This window comes from Gymnogyps californianus, chromosome 17, assembly GCF_018139145.2.
Source record: "Gymnogyps californianus isolate 813 chromosome 17, ASM1813914v2, whole genome shotgun sequence".
Taxonomy (NCBI): Eukaryota; Metazoa; Chordata; class Aves; order Accipitriformes; family Cathartidae; genus Gymnogyps; species Gymnogyps californianus.
The window spans coordinates 13,613,155-13,627,737 of record NC_059487.1 but is presented as its reverse complement, the minus strand read 5'-3'; the positions used below and the strand labels follow the sequence as shown (position 1 = coordinate 13,627,737).

The following is a 14,583-nucleotide window of genomic DNA, read 5'->3' as shown; positions in this document are numbered from 1 at the left end:
TTACCGTAAATTTTATAGTAATTGGACACATCTCAAAATAATGTTTATTCTGAAACATTTACCATCTGAAAATCAGAGAAAGTACAACAGCACTGTATGGTAAGAGTATAACTCTGCTTGACTAATGTATGATTAAGGGATGCAGTTGTAGGTGTGTGTGACGTTTCTGGGTTCTTTTATGCTTGTTCAACCTTCAGCTGTTCATGAGGACAAAAATTGTTACCATAAGAAAACAACTAATGTAAGAATCTGGTAAAACACTGTTGTCCCTGTTGAGCTATTCTGAAATCTTCACCGGTGTTCCAGCATGTCTTCTAAGCCATCACATGATATAGCTTGATATATATGTAAGAACACAATCAAGGAAGGCAGCATGGGCTTGGATTGTTAAATACATACCAGGGGTTCCAGATAGGCTTGCATAACCTAGATGCCCATGATATCCAAGCTTCCGCAACTAAAGGTACTGCCACTCTGTCTAGCTTTAAATGTGAAGTAGCATGGTATTTCTGTGTGCGCTGCTGTCATGTTTTTTCAGGCACACGCAGACTGATACAATGGACTGAAATGAAGTGCATTGCTTTTTACAATTCATGTTTTCTTGTGGGATCTAGGATTAAAATACTCAAGCAAATTCTTTCCTTTCCTCTTTTCAGAGGAGTTTACCTGCCTTGAGACAGTTAACACCAGACTCTGCAGCTTTCATTCAACAAAGTCAGCAGCAGCAGCCAACAACACAAGCAACGATAGCAACAATTCCATCTGCGGCGGTGCTTCTAAGCTCCTCAGTTCAGCGCACAGCAGGGAAGGCGACTGCAACTGTAACGAGTACTCTCCAACAACCTGTAATCAGCCTAACTCAGCCTACACAAGTTGGTGTTAGTAAACAAGGGCAGTCTACACCACTGGTACGTAAGCTGAAGTGCATCATCTATTATTGCGCAGGGATTTTTTGGTAATACAGTGACTTTTCTTCTTAAATTGGTGGTTTGGCTCAATCAGAGATCTTTGACCTCTTTAGAGAAGCTAGCTACTAAGGAAAAAAAAAAAGTATAATTTAAAATCCATGCTTGATTAAGGTACTATATTATTTCCTATTTTAGCATGAAATATTGGCAGATTGTCTCAATCAGTGCATATCCATGAGAGAGCAGTGTTCTGGAAGATCTTTCATTTCCCATTTCATAAGTCTAACAACAGATTACCCCAAAAGAGGAGAAACAATAACTTTCTGGAAAATAACTCTTGGACATAAACCAAATAAGAACAGTATCATGTGCAGCACCTTTTTTCCTCTTCTCATAGCAAAGCAGTGTCTGAGTGTAAGCTTTTTGTAGGATGTGTATACACTATTTAATATACATTATTAAATTACTAGGGTTTTTTGCTACTGAGTACTTCAGCATTCCCTGTAGAACGTTTGGCATTCATCTGAGCTGCTCTGTCTAGAAATTTTCATATAACATGAAAAGGAGAGATCTCTTTTGTCAATCCACAAATATTTTTCACTTACCTTGAGAGAAAAACTAGTGATTATATTGGTCTTACTACCTTTATAACCTAGGTATTATAGAAGGAGGTTAGGAACCTAGGGAAGGAATAAAAAATGAACATTGACTAATTAGTGCTGGATTTACAAGAAAATAGTTTGGCCTTTAACTTAAATATATAAAATAGTAGCAAAAGTAGCAAAAGAAAGACTTGCAGAGTTACAGAAATGGAGCTTGCAAAATAGGCAGAGTTGATAGATTTCTTTACAGTAGTTTGAAACTAAGTTTCTGAAAACTAGTTGAGGCCAGAAAACGATTTTGTGTAAATGGCTGTGATTGTAGCATTGCGATGTAACCCTACTTTTATGAGTTCACGTTCAGTAGCAGTATGGCTACAGTTGCCTGAGACTCGGTCTAACCTAACAATCCAATAGTACAAAGCTACACGGCTGTAGCTAGTGCTGATTCTGGATGAAAACAGCATGTGTAGAACCAGCTGGATTATCTTTATCATGAATCTATTATTTTTAGTTCTAGAGTTTGTTCAGGCAGATCCAGTTTGCCTCTGTATCTCTAATGTAGAAACCACATGTAGAAAGTTTTAACTGGACCTTTGTGATTATAGATGTTTGTTGGGGTTTTTTTAAATAGAAATAGGTTACTGATAGTGGAATATTGGTTTTCCTGTAAGCTATAATTTATCTAAAGAAACTTTTAGATACCTTAAAATGTGCTGATTCTAGATCAATGAACAGATGTGTTAAGATCACAACTTACAAGTTGATTGTTAGGGTTTGTTCTTCCCACCTGATTCTTAGCCTTAGTTATTTCTTAGATTGTTTACAGTTCTTTTTTTCTTGTTATTTGCAGGTTATCCAACAGTCTCAAAAAGCAGGGGCATTGATAAGGCCTCCACAGGTAACGTTGACACAGACACCAATGGTAGCATTGCGGCAACCGCATAGTCGTATTATGCTCACTACTCCTCAAATTCAACTGAATCAACTTCAGACAGGTAAGAGGTCAAGATACTCGGTATATGCTATATTTGATAGCATTAAGCGAAGTCTGGTTTATGAATGTCAGTTCTTAAGGGCCCTGTAGCTGTATGATGGCTGTTGTACTACTGCTAAAATCTTCAGTGCATAGTGCCATAGTGGCTGGGGATACACGTATGTCAGGGCAGCATTTACAGTCAGAGAAATTGTTTGGGTACTGGAATTGTGTGGGAGGGAGGGTCCTGTTTTAGATGGGTGAAATGCTGACAGAAACTATTGAGGTAAAGTCTTTGCACCAGACCTGTTGCCATTACTACCCATGACTGGCTTGTAAATCTGAACTCTAATACAAATTTAATGGAGTACAAATCTTGTCTTTCTTCTTGCAGTACCTGTGGTAAAACCAGCAGTATTACCTGGAAACAAAGCAATTGCCACTGTTTCAACACAAGTAGCTGCTGCTCAAAAGAATAAACTAAAAGAACCTGGGGGAGGCTCTTTTAGGTGAGGAATCGTATGCTTATTTGTGCTTGTGCTGCCTGGGCAGCCTGCTGAACTCAGTGGGAACCTTTCTGTGTACTGCAGTGGTGCTGAATGAGGCTGGGTAAACTCGCAAGAACTAGAGGTGGATTTTCTGTGGGCAGGTTTGCTACTTTATTAAAGACTTCAACAAACAGCTGGGGACATACTTGTGCCAGACTGGTTTTAGCATTTAGCTGGCACTAAGGATAAATATCAAACCTCACAAACAATTCCTGCCTGGACAAGCAAATAGAATTAATTCCTTCACTCCTCCCAGCTCTGCTCGGGTTATTCGGATGTACAGCCTGTCTTACAGTGATGAGTGCAGTTTATTATTGTTTTGTGGTAGCAATGTGTCTGGTCTCTTGTTTCTCAAGGCGTTGAAACATTACGTAAGAAAGGATCTTGAGAAAACAGTTAGGAAGTACAAAACTGTGAAAATACTTTTAGTGCTTTTTGAAATCAAATTATGTTAGTTTTATCATATAATAAAAGCAAATAAAATGCAAAAATGAAATAAAGTATTCAGGTTTACTATGGAATTCATTATATGCAGCTGTGGTATTGTAGCAGTGTGTGCAGATAAGCACTTAATGTTATGATTATAATGAGTTTTCCTTTCTTAAGGGATGATGATGACATTAATGATGTTGCATCAATGGCTGGAGTCAACCTGTCAGAAGAAAGTGCTCGGATATTGGCAACAAACTCTGAGCTAGTGGGCACGTTAACAAGGTCCTGTAAAGATGAAACCTTCCTTTTCCCGGCACCTTTACAAAGAAGGATATTAGAAATAGGTATGTTGATTTTTCTTGAACTTTAATAAACAAATTTCATTAGTCTTGGGTTTAGCTGAAGGCATTTTCCATAGAAATTGATTTGAATAGTTTAAAGTTGCTGGAGTCATTACCTTCTGTATATTCTGATGCTTGTGGGCAATCATTCTGCTTATGAAAGTAGAATAGCGTTAAGGGATAACAAACCTATAGTTGCCTTCTAAAATGATGGCAATTTAACACCAAAATTACTGGACCTAGTTAAAATTCTGATTTATAAACTGTATATATACTGTAAAAACTGATAAGGTGTAACAAAAATAATGACATTTGTTTTTTAAAAAATAAATCCAGAAACACTTTTATCATATTTACTTACTAGTTTAGAATTGATGGTGGAACAAAAAGCATTCTTCAATTATTGTTATCCTGTAACATACAGCATTTATAGATTGTAAATTTTGTTAAGCTAATGTAAATTTTCATATGTATGCAATTTCCTGTTTAATGCTTTTCTGAAAAATACCTGAAAGCCTTATTTTGCAAACAGTATTTAAATTTCCATGACTGAGATTAGCCACATGTTTAGCTGTATTGTAAAATCATTTTTTACAACTGACTTCTGTCCTGATCATAGGTAAAAAACATGGAATAACAGAAATCCATCCTGATGTAGTTAGCTATGTATCACATGCTACACAACAAAGACTACAAAACCTCGTGGAAAAATTATCAGAGACTGCTCAACAAAAGAATATTTCTTACAAGGTAACTATTTAATTGCACAAATTCAGCAGGCTATCATGTTGGCTGTAATGCATGTGTTCAGGTGTTCTTCATTCTGTGAAGTTACGTTGTTTATTCTCTTTGACTGATTCATCTTACATTAAGATATTAATACACATGGATGACTAGAACTCTTCAGCTTGCATATACAAAATGTTTTTAAAACAAATGCAGAGAAACTGTGTCCTCCCCTTTATTATGTCAAATGTTTAGTCTGAGTGATTGTACAATCAGATAGGCAGATAAAAGCACTGCTTTGAATTCTCAAGAGACTGCTATCTGACAGATGTGTGTTCTTAATAGATGCAAATGCCTAAATGGCGTTTAAAAAAACCACACAGCTCTGTGAAATATGTTCGTGAGGTTAAAGCTGTGATGATATTAGTTTAGAAGTCAAAATCTGATGATTCATGGAATAGAACAAAATGCTTTTAAGAATTCTAGCTGGTTTGACTGGTGTAAATACACGCTTGCTATTTGTTTGAAAAGGACAAAGTGAACATTTGAGCTTTAAATGTATGTGTTCTTCTACAGTACAGTACAAGCTAACAGCTTTGTTTTTAAGAAATGTAATGAGAAACATATTTGCCGTGTTTTCAGGATGATGAAAGATACGAACAAGCAAGTGACGTTCGGGCACAGCTCAAGTTCTTTGAACAACTTGATCAAATAGAAAAGCAGCGTAAAGATGAACAAGAAAGGGAAATTTTAATGCGTGCAGCAAAGGCAAGTGCTTGGATTTCACACACGTTTGCGAAGTGTCATTTTTGACATCAAAACTGCAGAGTTTCTTTTCCTTCTAAAGCACTTGCAATGAAGGGGAAGACTAATCCTCAAAGATGGAGCTTGATGAATATGTTCTTTAGCTAGAGCTCTGTTCTGCTTTTCATGGTAAAGCATGTGAGACAGCTTCTTTGCCAGTCTCATTGCATGATCCCAAATTAAAGTAGGTCTTAAAACTTAGGTTTTGCACTTTGCATTGTGAAAAAGATGAATTTTATAGCTTGGTGGTACTCTTAAATGGAATAGAGAGGTTACAGGTATTTTGGAGACTAGAAATAGAATTCAGAAAGATTTTTATAAGTTGGAGAAATACAATAAATAGGAAGCAGATGATGTAAGCACAAATGTAAGCATTAGACTTTGTGGTTTTACTCAGTGACCCGAATATAGGATGAATATGACTAACTAGGCAGGAGCGCTCTAGAAATAATTCACAAAACAACGTAAGGTTTCTGTTGGGTTTGTGATTCAGTATGAGTTGATGATGTCAAAATCCAATTTTTGTAGTGCAGTGTTCACACATAAGTTGTGAACTAACACCTTCATTTCAGTTGGTTCCTGTTAGACATGAGCTGGAATACTCTATCCAGTTTTTGGGCCCTACACCAAGTAGGCTTCAGAAGGAAAGCAATTTAAAGGTCTAGAAAATGTGACCTATGAAGTAAGATTAGAGAGTAAATCCATTTACTATAGAAGAGAAAAGACTGGGGTGAGACATAAGTCTTCATGACTGTGTTTTGCATATTCATATAATTCCCTGTGTTTGCTGCACCTGAAGTGCAGCAGGGAAGACATAGGTTAATCATTAGGAAAAGCTTAATATTTTAAGGGTACTTGAGCATTGAAGTAAAATAATTTATTTTGTTGGTGGTCTAAAGAATGTATGGGATTAACAACAGTCACGATTTGTTTGAATATAGTTAGTCTTGCCTTATGTAAGAGTATGGATGAAAGACTGTCTTGAAGAAGTTCTTGTTTTCTGTTTGTTGACTTCTTGGAAAAACCAAGAAGCTACGTGAATTGATATATGTAGCAAAAAAGTTAATTGGCAAATGTGTGTTAATAGTACTAGACAATAAAGTTTGCTGAAATTATATGTTCTGTTTCTTCTGTTCTGGTGAGGCCGCACCTCAAATACTGCATTCAGTTTTTGGCCCCTCAGTACAAGAAAGACATTGAGGTGCTGGAGCATGTCCAAAGAAGAGCAACGAAGCTGGTGAAGGGTCTAGAGAGCAAGTCCTGTGAGGAGGAGCGGCTGAGGGAACTGAGGTTGTTTAGCCTGGAGAAAAGGAGGCTCAGGGCAGACCTTATCACTCTCTACAACTACCTGAAAGGAGGTTGTAGCGAGGTGGATGTCAGTCTGTTTTCCCAAGTAACAAGTGATAGGACAGGAGGAAATGGCCTCAAGTTTAGACTGGATATTAGGAGAAATTTCTTCACTGAAAAGGTTATCAGGCATTGGAACAGGCTGCCCAGGGAAGTGGTTGAGTCACCATCACTGGAGGTATTTAAAAGACATGTAGATGTGGCGCTTAAGGACGTGGTTTAGTGGTGGACTTGACAGTGTTAGGTTAATGGTTGGACTCAATGATCTTAAAGGGCTTTTCCAACCTAAGCAATTCTATGATTCTATAAGTATGATATGTACAAGTAATTGTAGGTGCCTAAGTGAAATGGGCAGTTGCTAATGTAAATGGTCTGTTGGTCAGTTAGCTGCAGTTTGTTGGAACAGGAGTCTGACTTGTATATGTAGATGTAGCAGAAAGATATGTTCTTAGTAAGTGTGTAGTTACAGAGCAAGGGGAGGAAATTTTCCAAAAAGTACAGGTCTGATTCCTTTTTTTCATAGGCAAAGTGTGTGTATTTCAATTCACAGATCTGTGTAATTTGTGTCTTGTAATGGTTTTGTTGAAGGCATAAATGCTTAGCTATTCCATTGCTATTTTGTTAAAAATTCATATTTTTAACACAGCTGAAAAAGGGGATGCTTTTTCAAAAATAGATATCTGAAACTAAGAAATGGAAAACTGCTTGTAATTTCTAAAAATTATTTTCCCCTGTTGTCCTCTCCGGGTCTGGTAGGTATTCTCCACTTGCTGCTGAAGTTTAAGAAAAACTTTCATATGCTATGTAAAACTTACAATCTTTAACTGCTTTTGTAACCAAATTAATTTTTCTTTCTCTTTCTCCAACTATTCCATGTTCATCCTTTATCAACATAGTCTCGATCTCGACAAGAAGATCCAGAACAGCTTAGGTTGAAACAGAAGGCCAAGGAGGTAAGTGTTCATCTTAACGTGAACTTTTATTTTGGAAATTGAAAGAAGAATAATTAACTTGTACTTGTTCTGGCAAATACAGATGCAGCAACAAGAGCTAGCACAGATGAGACAGAGGGATGCCAACTTGACTGCATTAGCTGCGATCGGTCCCAGAAAGAAAAGGAAAGTAGATTCACCGGGATCTGGATCAGGGACAGAGGTACAGTGTAATTGTAATGTTTGGTTGTGCTGCGTCAGCCTCTGTAAAAACCTTTCTGTTTAGAGCTTTTTCCGTAGTTTGTGGAAGCTTTCTGAGCAGCAGAAGTGTATTTTGTGTTCAGATTTGCTTGCTCCAAGGTCAGGATCAATTTTTAGCATCTGTGTAGTGGCATAGGGAATAAAATTTGAGTTGTCATTCCCTGATTCATGGAACTGGATGAATGTTAGAAAAGCCATCTCTGTTCTCTCAAGTCTCTGCTTTTTTGGACCTCTGTAGTTTTGGGGAGAGGTTGTTGTGGTTGTAGCCAATCTAACTAAATAAGAGTGCAGAGTGCACCTGCTGAGGTGGGTGCAGTGGTAGAATTGAATTGAATCACTGCTAAATTTGATAGCAGGAGCTTCAGGTATAGGAACTTGCGTAATTTCTTTCTTCAGTTGCTGATTGCCCTTAGTTTTAGTATCTCTACAGCAGATCAGTTTGACCAATTCCGTCTGATTATGACGTTCTTGCATATCCTTTGTACATTCTACTGTTTAATCTGGCCTTTTAAAAATTTCTCTGCAGACTAAGTATCAGTATGCTCAGTATCTGATTAGTTTAATGTTAATTTAAATTCAGGTAGATCAGTAGACTATCTGCTGTATTTCTAAACAAGTTAATAAACATGAAATGGTATAAAATTGATTTCTGCATGGAAGACATTCAATGTGGGATTTCTCTAGTGCTTAAAAAGAAAAAAAATTTTCTTGAAACTTGCCATTTACAGGACCAAAAGCTCTCTTCATAATTTGAGGATTTTTCCCCTGCAGAGTTTTGTGTCTGATGGCAAGTGACAGGATAGTAATAGTTTAATAATTCTGTTTATTACTCCCTGAGCATTCCAAATTTTTAGTGCTAAAGCATTTATACAGTAGAAAAGCCTCGTTTCAAAAGAATTCACCTTGTTTTATACTGAATTGCTAGAAGCAATAATTTACATGTGCTTGATATAAGATGTTAGAGAACAATCTGAATACTAGTAAATGTTATCTTTATTTATAAAAAAAACCCAAGCCTCTTGAGCATCTTTTAAAGTAATTTTGAGTTTTGAAATTTACTAAAATGTCTGTTACTGATAATAAGACTTATTTTTATGTAAGTTAACAAATTACTGTATTAAAGGTTTATAAACGTGGTTTAAAATGATAAAAATTGCGGAATGTGGCACTTCTACAAAGATAGATGTGGATATAAATGAAGTTGCCTCTGAGGAATACACTGAAGTATCTCATGCAGTGTTAATGTTGACATTGCTTACTTATGCATGCTCAACTGTGCAATGTTAATAGTCTGTTAATGTCACTTAGGTTATGGAATGTATTTCACATCTACTGTGAACACTTGTTTGTATTTCATCTAAATCTGACTAATTTAGTTATCCTAGATTAATCACTTACTGGTTAACCAATTAACTACAGGTTCCCTAGAAATCTAATCTTTTTGTCTGTTTAATTAAGAACCAGCTGCTTTTGATCTGATAGACTCACAGCTGTGCTTTTGCTGCTGTGTCACTTGACATTTTTAAATTGAGCTCCACTTGTCACCATTTGTATGCAGTTTGTAGTTAAGGCATATTACAAGTGGGGAAAATAAGGTCTGTCATTACTTAGACACAGATTTGTAAATGTAAGCTTTTGATATCTAGGAATGCTGAATCTTAATTATGTGTAAAATCACTTCTAAGTAGTAATTGTACTGTTTTGTTTCAAAATTCAACAAAACAGGTTGCTGTCAATTTTAGAGTTTTATGTCCATGTGATTTTATTGAAAGTTACCAAAAAGCTTCTTAACTTATTCCATGCCTACAAGAGTAGCATAGTTCTGTGTCTTTAAAGACTCCTGAAATTTTACCTTTGCATTTGAAGTATTATAGTCTATGTAATAAAATCAGGCTTGAGCTTCTACTAAAGAATATTTTCAAAACAAAAATGAAAAACCCTTCCAACCATTCTTTCTATTGTCTTTTTAGTAGTCATATGTATGTATTTGACAAAATTTAGTTAGCATCCAATGCTCTCCTGCATCTTCTACTTTCCATTGAAGTTGATGGAAATTAGGCACCTAAGTTGTGCAAGTGCCTTGAAATATCCCTTTGAAAATCCAGCCTTTAAACCATTCTAACTACAGGATTTCAATGATTTGATGCTTGCTGGTTCAACAGAAGCAGAAGTTTCTCTCTCTGGTTGAGAAACAAAAGTCTGACTTCACTGTTAGCAGTGTGGTGAAGCAGGAACACCTGTACTGAACACAGTATACTACTAACCCAGAGATGGTAATTTCCAGCGCAAGTTTACATTGGTTTCTTAATCAATATTGTACACTGATCATAAATGCACTACTTTCATGTGTAGAGAGGACTGTGTTAGTGTGGGCCTCAGCGGCTTATTGACGTGGCTTTTGCACTACTCTAAATTTTGGCTTTTCTCAAGTCTGGGGTGTTCTTATTTAGAACAGTGTTTTAAAATTCTCCAAACTCTCAGGCAGATTAATCTTTATTCACTAGTGGAGTGTATTTGGACTTCCTTGTGTCGCTAAGTATTGAAGTTCCATTACAAAAGAAAAGAAAACATTATCCTAGTAAATTAAATTGGAGGGGAAAAAAAAGAATCCATAGATAAGCCACAGAAACATAACCTGTTCCCAGTCACTCGGAACACCTTCATTATTTACATAAATAGACAAAGAGCAAGGTATTAGCAACGGGCAACTGCCAAAAAGATTCCCGACTTTAAAATCTGAGGCGAAAGCTGGCTTTTCGGTCTCTGCGTGCCATCTGCCGGTGACTGTGCCTCACTGCTGCCGCGGGCCAGGAGGAGCAGGGAGGCTGCTGCAGAGTGGTTTTGGTCGCTGCTCTTCTGAGCCGTGCCGCTCTTTAGCTGTTCTTGCTGGACCGTGCCCTTCTGCCAGCCTCAAGCCAGACTGCGCCCCTCTTACTACCCGAAAAGTGTTTCTGGTGCATGTGCACAGGATGGGATCAAATCCCAGTCTTTACTGGAAGAGGCACCTTGTGACTGGATAGTGTTCCTGCTGATTCTGATGGCTGATGGCTTTAAAGCACTCCAGGATTTCCTTGCTTGTATAAAGGAAAGCATAATAGTCATAGAAGAGTTGCATTAATCGTATGTATCCTATCAGAACTGTGTTTTCTGAAAGTGAAAATGCATTAGAGTTAGCCCCAGCAGACTTGCTTTATAACTCACCAGGCAGTGTACATCTAAACAGCTGAAGGATGTGGGTATCTCTAAAGATATCAAATTATTTTTTTTTCTCCTGTTTCTTTTTTTTTTTGAAATGACAAATATAATAATATACAACTTGATTATCTTGCCAGTTTGTGTGGAAAACCACCAGTGTGTACCAGAGGGATAAGTGTTGCTGAATGATGGAGAAGAGTTCAGAGATCATTAGAGACTAGGACAGCTACTTCTTAATATAATCCTGAGCTTGGTTACCGCTGTTGTCACCAAAAGGAGAGCTCATGGCACCCTACCATGAAGATCAGGGGGGATCTAGGACATTATTCAAGACCTCACAGTCCAGGGGATAGGGCTGCTCCCCAGTTCATCAAGAACTCCAGGGCTGCCCTTGGGATCTGTATGCCGACATTGTGAAGAATACTGTCTCTTCTGTTTGTTTTGGTTGTTGGGATTGCCTGTCATTAGTGCCTTCCTAAAGATAAGAGCAGTGCTTTGGGTGTTTTTTGTCTATATTAAATGTCACTGAAAACTTCTGATTGTTCAACTATTGTTTATAAATAAGAATTAAAAAGGAATCTCTGATCTGGTAGCATACAGCATGCTGTTTGGTAGCTTCCTGTACATAGTCACTTAGTTTGTACCTCGCATGTTTTCTCTGAAAAGTTTTGGAATACCCGGGGGCACTGACATGTTCTGATTTATCTGTTCTTCTCATTTCCAGGGATCTGGTTCAAGTGCAGCAGTCCCAGGCAGCTCTGGAGTTGGAACAACCCGACAGTTTACGCGACAAAGGATAACGCGGGTGAACCTCAGGGACCTCATATTTTGTTTAGAAAATGAGCGAGAGACAAGCCATTCACTATTGCTATATAAAGCATTCCTTAAGTAAAATGGAAAAGATCAAGGTATTTTTGACGGAGAGACGCCTGAGGACATTTTTTATATATTTGCAAATTACGCCTTTTTGTAACAAGCAAATGGGATATTGTTTAAAAAACAACCACCTCTTTACATGGAACAGTTTTATATTCCTGTTTATAAATAAACTCTTCAGTATAAGAGAAATACATTTCTGTAACAGTGAGGATACTTACAAGGCCTGTGGATACTATAAAAGGACAATTAAATTTTAACTCATCTCTTGATTGAGTGGCCTTCTTGCCAAACAAGCCATATATAAAGACTGATGGAATCGTTTAGCAAATAACTAGCTACCCTTTGTCAGCCCTGTAGCAGTTTCAACATTAATTGTGCATTTTAGTTCAGTTTTATTCAACTAAATCAATTATATAGGCATATGTCTACAGCAGATGACCTCATTTCATTTAGCTTTTTTTTAAACAGTCAGTTAGCAAAGCAAACTGATTTTTTAAGAATATTTATCTTCCCCAAAATGTTCAAAATCTAGAGGGATATACAGTTAATTTTAAACATAACCTCAATTTTAATCACATTATTGCTTATTAGAGGCCCTGAAATCCCATAAAGGAGGGTTACTTCTGAATGTTTTAGCAGCATCTGTAAAAATGCATTTTTTTTTGCTATAGTTTGTAAAGCTGTAAAGTTAAAAAAGGAAAAAAAGGAAAAAAAGAGAAACCTTTTCAGCATAAATATATTTTACTTGCACTGTGTTTTTTAGCTAAAGTGAAAGCTTAGATTAAATAAAATCAAAGTTGAGAGGAATCATCAAAAGACTGTTTCTCAGTGTGAATCAAGTGTTGAAAAATGGTTGGTGTATTTTGTCAGTAATTGTACATAATTTTTGGCACATAACATAAAAATGGCTATGTAAACTATAATTATTTTGCTAAAAGACTGTATGCAAGCTGTGGGCCTACTTTAAAGATGTCCAGAGCAAAGTCCCTTCTTTGTACCTATTTTTTTATTACAAATATACTAATTGGTTCTTTATATTTTCAGAGGTTATTGTATTAAATTGTCTATTGATAGTACTTTTATGACTGTAAATACTTTGGCTTTCTTTGTGTGAACTCTCATGGTAGAATTTAACTCTCTTGCGTGTAAACTGAATGCTGATCAGTATTTTTATCAACACCTGACAACTGTTACACCCCTTTTATTTTGTCTTTTAGGAAATCCTGTCTTTCCATTTTTTTTCATGTAAATTTTGCACAGTTACTTGTTCATATGTAAATATTTTACTTTCAAAAATGAAGTTTTTAATTGCTATTGTTTTATATAGGATTGAAAGAAAATTAACTCCTTTATTAAAAACAAATTTATCTGTATTTGCTAATGTATTTTTCTCTCTAAATCTTTTCTCCTCTTGGATTTATTTTTCTTGGTACAGTAAAAGATGAGTCTACCTGAGGGGGTGCTGTTTCCTAAAGATGCACTTTGGGTTTTTTATATTGTTTTGTTTTGTTTTTTCAGTGTTTTGGAGGTATGTAACTTTATGACTCTTGAAATTTCATTGTTGTCTTAGGGGTCTTGGACTAAGATCAATGGATAGTGGGTTTTGTTTTGTTTGTTTTTTAAGCAGGGAAAGTTTCTGAAGAGATCTTAAAAGTATTTTGGTTTTGTCTAGTGAAGGTTTAATAAAACTCCCTCTCCTTGAGGGCAACCTCCTCCCTCAAACACGATTAACTACGATGGTTTTCAGAAGAAGGTGTGACATAAAACCACAGAATTTGGAGTACAACTATAAAAGAATATAATCAAGGACACACTTTTGATTATTAACGTGAAAATCTGAGAAGGTGTATTTCTGATGCTCTCTACTGAATGTTTAGCTTTTGGGTTTTTTTAATTCCTCCTCTCATGGGCAACTTAAAAAAAAAAAAAAATCACAATTCTGAGGGCCTAATCCTGCTATTAGATTAATAGAAAGATCACATTAATTTGATAATTATTTCTTGCATACAGACAAATCTATCTACAGGCTACTGCACCAAGCACACTGCTACTGAACTGGCACTCGGCCCGGCACTGACTTGGTCCACGTGAGGAGACCAGTTGTCTCTCTGAAAAAACGGATTAGCTCCTAAAGTGATGTACTCGCCTGACACCATGTATGACACTGACTTGAAGATTTTGTTTGTAAACTCCAAACTGTCTTTCAAATTGTGTAATGTTATTAAGTGGAAAGAAACAACTTTGACTTTTGGCCAAAACATTGTCATAGCCTTCCTTTAATTGTAACAAGTGTTGGTTGTAAGTGTTAATCATCACCGGCTGTCCGGCGACTGAGCACAGTATCTGCAAAGCTGTGGCAGGTAAGTTGGGAAGAAACTGAGCTTCAGGTGTTGCTTCCAATAGCAAGTTGGGGGTAAGACAAGTTTGAAAAATTAAAGTTATTATGTGATGTGCTGTACTTTACACTCCCTCTTCAGCAGACGTAGTAGGTTAGTACTATGCTGGAGAGGCCAAGAGAGTTGGGAGAGATCTTCTGTAAGACCTTAGCTCTTGGTTTTGTTTTAAATAACACGTTTTTTAAGTGCACAGTCAGCCCTTCACTCCATATAATTTTTCTCAGCTTTTAAAAGTTCCT

General features: G+C 36.6%; 1 protein-coding gene across 2 annotated transcripts in view; it reads left to right on the top strand.

Moving 5' to 3' along the window:
* Positions 1-13,330, top strand: part of TAF4 (TATA-box binding protein associated factor 4) — a 40,066-nt gene extending 26,736 nt beyond the window's left edge. Inside the window, exons 8-16 of one of the 2 annotated variants that reach the window (XM_050907522.1) lie at positions 657-908; positions 2,361-2,505; positions 2,878-2,992; positions 3,638-3,807; positions 4,424-4,554; positions 5,173-5,298; positions 7,578-7,634; positions 7,717-7,836; positions 11,794-13,330. In XM_050907522.1, the coding sequence (XP_050763479.1) occupies positions 657-908; positions 2,361-2,505; positions 2,878-2,992; positions 3,638-3,807; positions 4,424-4,554; positions 5,173-5,298; positions 7,578-7,634; positions 7,717-7,836; positions 11,794-11,961 (1,284 nt within the window). In that variant the 3' untranslated portion in view covers positions 11,962-13,330. Of the gene's footprint in view, positions 1-656; positions 909-2,360; positions 2,506-2,877; positions 2,993-3,637; positions 3,808-4,423; positions 4,555-5,172; positions 5,299-7,577; positions 7,635-7,716; positions 7,837-11,206; positions 11,267-11,793 lie in introns of those variants that run through there. The other variant, XM_050907523.1, reaches the window with a different exon arrangement.
* The last annotated feature ends 1,253 nt before the right edge of the window (positions 13,331-14,583 follow it).